Source organism: Salvelinus namaycush, unplaced genomic scaffold (genome assembly GCF_016432855.1).
Source record: "Salvelinus namaycush isolate Seneca unplaced genomic scaffold, SaNama_1.0 Scaffold1009, whole genome shotgun sequence".
Lineage (NCBI taxonomy): Eukaryota > Metazoa > Chordata > Actinopteri > Salmoniformes > Salmonidae > Salvelinus > Salvelinus namaycush.
This window is the reverse complement of record NW_024057686.1, coordinates 22,501-28,188: the sequence shown is the minus strand read 5'-3', so window position 1 is coordinate 28,188 and position 5,688 is coordinate 22,501. Positions and strand designations below refer to the sequence as shown.

The window sequence follows — 5,688 nt, the reverse complement described above, 5'->3', positions numbered from 1 at the left end:
GGTGCCGCGGGTGTAGGGGACGGGGCAGTGGCACTGGTAACCACACTACAGTGACCCGATGGGCGGAGTGGCAGAGCAGGATAGAAGGGCAGGACTGGCAGGGTGCGGTCTCGAGTGGCAACTGATCGCTTGGATCGCTCAAATTCCCAATTTCAATTGAAAAAGCTAAGCGGGAAGTATGCGCCACTGAGAAGCAACTTTTTTGGAGTCCGGGACAAACGGACAAGAAGGACAAACGCCAGAACTAGCAGTGTTCCTCCTCGTTTGACATTGACAGCTCCTCAGTGGCAAACCACAGCACCAAGAAGACAATCTGCGACCACTGTTCACAACAGAAGATCGACTTTGAACCTGTTTGTTTAAATAATCAGACTTTACAACTCCATGCCCATATCTATTGGGTCCCGACTGGAAGAAAGACGTTACAGTTACGCGGCAGCGTTTGGACAACACCGGACGCGGCAGAGACATTGAACTTTTACCCCGCTGCTGGTATCATAAAATGCATTCGGCTAAAATGGTTGTATTTTTTGGGGGAGCTTTTATGGACAGTTGCTGTGCGCAAGTATGATGTCGTGGATTAGACCGATACAATATTAAAGATTCTGTCCTCTACCCCCCATCCCTTACCCCGTGGGGGGAACAAGAAGTATCCAGGGGGAGAGGGTAGCTTGAGACACCACGGCGACCTGTGCCACCTTCCCACTCCGCGTCGGAGTGCCCGGCCCGGCCGGTCTGGGCGGGATGCGTCGCTCCGTTCTTGTGGGCCTCTTCATGGGGTGCACCCTGCTGCTCGCACCTGTAACGGAGAGCTGTGGACCGGGGAGGGGATATGGCAAGAGACGTCCGCCGAAGAAGCTCACACCCCTCTCTTATAAGCAGTTCAGCCCCAACGTTGCGGAGAAAACACTGGGAGCCAGTGGCAAACACGAAGGGAAAATAACGAGAAATTCAGAACGGTTCAAAGAGCTCACTCCGAACTATAACCCTGATATTATATTTAAAGATGAGGAGAATACCGCTGCCGATCGACTTATGACCCAGGTGAGAAGCAGGAAATGGGGTTTTAAAAGGTCATCTCATGTTTTTTTTTTATCCCACTTTGACAGCTGTAGCAAGGTGACCCGATAAGTCGCATTAGACGCGCTGTTTATCGGTCGTTTTCAGAGCATCTGGTTTGCACTTTGTTAAATGTTTCAAAAACCATTACTTCAAACTTTATTGATTTTTGTTTCCTTCAGCGCTTTCTCTCTCCCGTATGTTTTGGTTCAATTGATTTCTGTTGACCGTTCAAAATTAGACTAGCCTACACGTCAATTATGCAATAATAGGCTAGGCTATAACTAGTCTACCTCCTCTAAATGTAGGTTATATTCCAACACTGTAACTAACCTTATTTTAGACTTTTAGGCGCGCTAACTTGTCTCCTGTTTGACAGCTAAATTAGACTGCACATGCACGTGGACATCAGCAAAATAAAAAATGACGCGAATTTATTTGAATTGATAACCGGTTGAATTTTATTGATCCAAATTACGCACCTGCCATTACGCATGGATTATGTTTGAATAGTTTGCGGGTTTTATTTGCAGACTTGTTCAGCGAAACCTCTGATCTCTTCTAAAAACAAAACCATAAAGAAACACAAGACATTTCATGTCAATAGTTATCTCTATTTTATTGGGAGGCAAACATACAGTAGCATAGCGCATCATGTGCAAAGCGAAAACATGTTTATAGCCTACATGTCTACGGCACTTTGACAACAGCTCCAATCAAATCAAATTGTATTTGTCACGTACACATATTTAGCAGATGTTATTGCGGGTGTAGCGAAAAACTCAACAGCCTTTATGTGTTTAGGATATATAGTCTTTTGTATTTAGTTGTTTCCCTGAGAGATTTTCATTCATCGTTGTATTACATTTAATGTATATATTTCATTATATATAATTTTGTTTTAATTTATATAATTTAATTAGTTCTTCCTCTACTATGTAGTGTTTTCTCAAGTCTTTTATATTGTAATTAGTTCATATTTATGCCTACAGGCTTAGTCCTACCAATGCTTACATGTTATTGTTATACATATTTTTGTTCTGTGTAAATGTTTATTTCTATGCTATCATTTTCTATCTGCGTTTTTCTCTGTCATAACCATCATGTCTGTTTGTTATCATCTTGTTCGTCTGTGGTTCCATGACAACCATTGTCTCTTACTCTAATATTCTATTATGTTAGTCATCCCTCTCTCCTCTCTCTCTCTTCCCCAGCGTTGTTAGTCATCCCTCTCTCTCCTCTCTCTCCTCTCTCCTCTCTCCTCTCTCTTCCCCAGCGTTGTTAGTCATCCCTCTCTCTCCTCTCTCTCCTCTCTCCTCTCTCTTCCCCAGCATTGTTAGTCATCCCTCTCTCTCATCTCTCTCCTCTCTCTTCCCCAGCGTTGTTAGTCATCCCTCTCTCTCCTCTCTCCTCTCTCTTCCCCAGCATTTATTAGTCATCCCTCTCTCTCCTCTCTCTCCTCTCTCTCCTCTCTCTTCCCCAGCATTGTTAGTCATCCCTCTCTCTCCTCTCTCTCCTCTCTCTCTCTCCTCTCTCTTCCCCAGCATTTATTAGTCATCCCTCTCTCTCATCTCTCTCCTCTCTCTTCCCCAGCATTGTTAGTCATCCCTCTCTCTCCTCTCTCTTCCCCAGCATTGTTAGTCATCCCTCTCTCTCCTCTCTCTCCTCTCTCTCTCTCCTCTCTCTTCCCCAGCATTTATTAGTCATCCCTCTCTCCTCTCTCTCTCTTCCCCAGCGTTGTTAGTCATCCCTCTCTCCTCTCTCTCTCTTCCCCAGCATTGTTAGTCATCCCTCTCTCCTCTCTCTTCCCCAGCATTGTTAGTCATCCCTCTCTCTCCTCTCTCTCATCTCTCTCCTCTCTCTCCTCTCTCTTCCCCAGCATTGTTAGTCATCCCTCTCTCCTCTCTCTTCCCCAGCGTTGTTAGTCATCCCTCTCTCTCCTCTCTTTCATCTCTCTCCTCTCTCTCCTCTCTCTTCCCCAGCATTGTTAGTCATCCCTCTCTCTCCTCTCTCTCATCTCTCTCCTCTCTCTCTTCTCTCTTCCCCAGCGTTGTTAGTCATCCCTCTCTCTCCTCTTTCTCATCTCTCTCCTCTCTCTCCCCCAGCATTGTAAAGACAAGCTGAACTCCTTGGCCATCTCTGTGATGAACATGTGGCCTGGGGTGACGCTGAGAGTGACAGAGGGCTGGGACGAGGACGGGCACCACTCAGAGGATTCCCTCCATTACGAGGGAAGAGCGGTGGACATCACCACGTCTGACCGGGACAGGAACAAATACGCCATGCTGGCTCGCCTGGCCGTGGAGGCCGGCTTCGACTGGGTCTATTACGAGTCCAAGGCCCACGTGCACTGCAGTGTCAAATCAGGTAGGGTGATGGGATGACATACACAGAACGCAGCCCTGTATCATATGAGTGAGCCCCCTTGCGTGGCAACATGCAGTACATGTGATTGAAGTGTCAGACCGCTCTGGCTCGTTCAGAGATGGTTTCTGTCTGTTGGTGAGAGACTAGAATTCGGCAGGTGACAGTGGTTGAGAGGTTGTAGAGCTATAGCCCATCGGTGTCAGGGGAGGACAGGAGTCTGCAGGGGAAAGGGGTTAGGGGTAAGGTAGGATCTGGACCAGGGGTTCCGGGGTAGTAGTGTTTCACAGAACCCTCTTCGAAAAAAGGGTTCCAAAAGAGTTCTTCTGCTGCCTTTTTGGTTCCAGGTAGAAGCCTTTTTGGTTCCAGGTAGAACCCTTTTTGGTTCCAAGTAGAAGCCTTTTGGTTCCAGGTGGAAGCCTTTTGGTTCCAGGTAGAATCCTTTTGGTTCCAGGTAGAAGCCTTTTGGTTCCAGGTAGAACCCTCTTTAGAAGGGCTGGAACTGAAATAATTTCGTTTCGTTCTGAACAGAACCATTATTTTTTTCATTCCAACCATCAAAATAAAGTTCTAAACCGGTTTGAAACCCCCAAAAAGTAATGGTTTATATTACTCCTTTCTGTTCTTTTAAAAAAAATCTCGGACCTTTTTTACATTTGTGACCCGTTTCAGGAAACTAGGCGTATGTTGCGGGCCACTACTTCACAGGAGAACCGTTTGAACGTAAACCTTTATTTATTTATCAAAACTTGTACGCCATCTGTAAATATGAATAAAATTGTTAAATTACGAGTCTAGTGTGTTTAGCCACAGAAAAAGTCAGCAACCTTCCCGCTAGCCATGATTGGCTGAGATAATGAGCGGGCTGGACATGCCGAGAGATGAGTTTGGATTGGTCTGCCATATAGCACGAGTCTGTCTAATTGAGCTGGTCAGTATGTCGGGTAATCCTATGTCTAACGTGGCATTTTTTTTAAAGTATCACGTAGTAAAACGGCGTAAGTGTTGCTCTCCACTTTCTGGAGGACCGAGTTTTGAAATCAGTGGAATTCGAGTATAAGTAGAGATTAAAATATATTCCAATACATGCATCCTGTTTGCAACAAGGCACTAAAGTAATATTGCCAAAAATTTGGCAAAGTCTTATGTGTGGGGCAAATCCAATACAACACATTACTGAGTACCACTCTTCATATTTTCAAGCATAGTGGTGGCTGCATCATGTTATGGGTATGCTTATAATCGTTAAGGACTAGGGAGTTTTTCAGGATAAAAAATACACCTAATGGAGCTAAGCACAAGCAAAATCCTAGAGGAAAACCTGGTTCAGTCTGCTTTCCACCAGACACTGGGAGATGAATTCATCTCTCAGCAGGACAATAACTTAAAACACAAGGCCAAACCTATACTGGCGCTGCCGAGTTACAGTGTTGACTTAAATCTACTTGAAAATCTATGGCAAGACCTGAAAATGGTTGTCTACCAATGAAACACAACCAATTTGAAGAATTTTGAAAAGAAAAATGTCGCAAATATTGCACAATTCAGATGTGGAAAGATCTTGGAGACTTACCCAGAAAGACTCAACAGCTGTAATCGCTCTTAGAGACTTACCCAGAAAGACTCAACAGCTGTAATCGCTCTTAGAGACTTACCCAGAAAGACTCAACAGCTGTAATCGCTCTTAGAGACTTACCCAGAAAGACTCAACAGCTGTAATCGCTCTTAGAGACTTACCCAGAAAGACTCAACAGCTGTAATCGCTCTTAGAGACTTACCCAGAAAGACTCAACAGCTGTAATCGCTCTTAGAGACTTACCCAGAAAGACTCAACAGCTGTAATCGCTCTTAGAGACTTACCCAGAAAGACTCAACAGCTGTAATCGCTGCCAAAGGGGATTCTAACATTATCTAATCAAGGTAAGTCTACAAAGTATTGACTCAGTGGTGTAAATACTTATGGAAATTAGATTTGTTTTACATTTCTAAAATTACTAAATATGTTTTCTTTCACTTTGTCGTTATGGGATATTGTGTGTAGATGGGTGAGAGAAAACATATATTTAATCCATTTTTAATTCAGGCTGTAAAACAACAAAATGGGGAATAAGTCAAGGGGTATGAATACTTTCTGAAAGCACTGTATGCCGACAGAGGAGCGCCTTCTATGAAGGAACTATCTGTGAACTTCCCTGCAAATAGTCTGGGTAGCCATTTGATTAGCTGTTCAGGAGTCTTATGGCTTGGGGGTAGAAGCTGTTTAGG

The 5,688-nt window shown here is 44.4% G+C and overlaps 1 protein-coding gene across 1 annotated transcript in view; it reads left to right on the top strand.

Moving 5' to 3' along the window:
- Window positions 1-744: 744 nt before the first annotated feature.
- The window catches only part of LOC120035282 (indian hedgehog B protein-like), a 9,516-nt gene continuing 4,572 nt past the window's right edge, over window positions 745-5,688 (top strand). Inside the window, exons 1-2 of the mRNA XM_038982073.1 lie at window positions 745-1,044; window positions 3,165-3,426. Of these exons, the coding sequence (XP_038838001.1) occupies window positions 745-1,044; window positions 3,165-3,426 (562 nt within the window). The remainder of the gene's footprint in view (window positions 1,045-3,164; window positions 3,427-5,688) is intronic.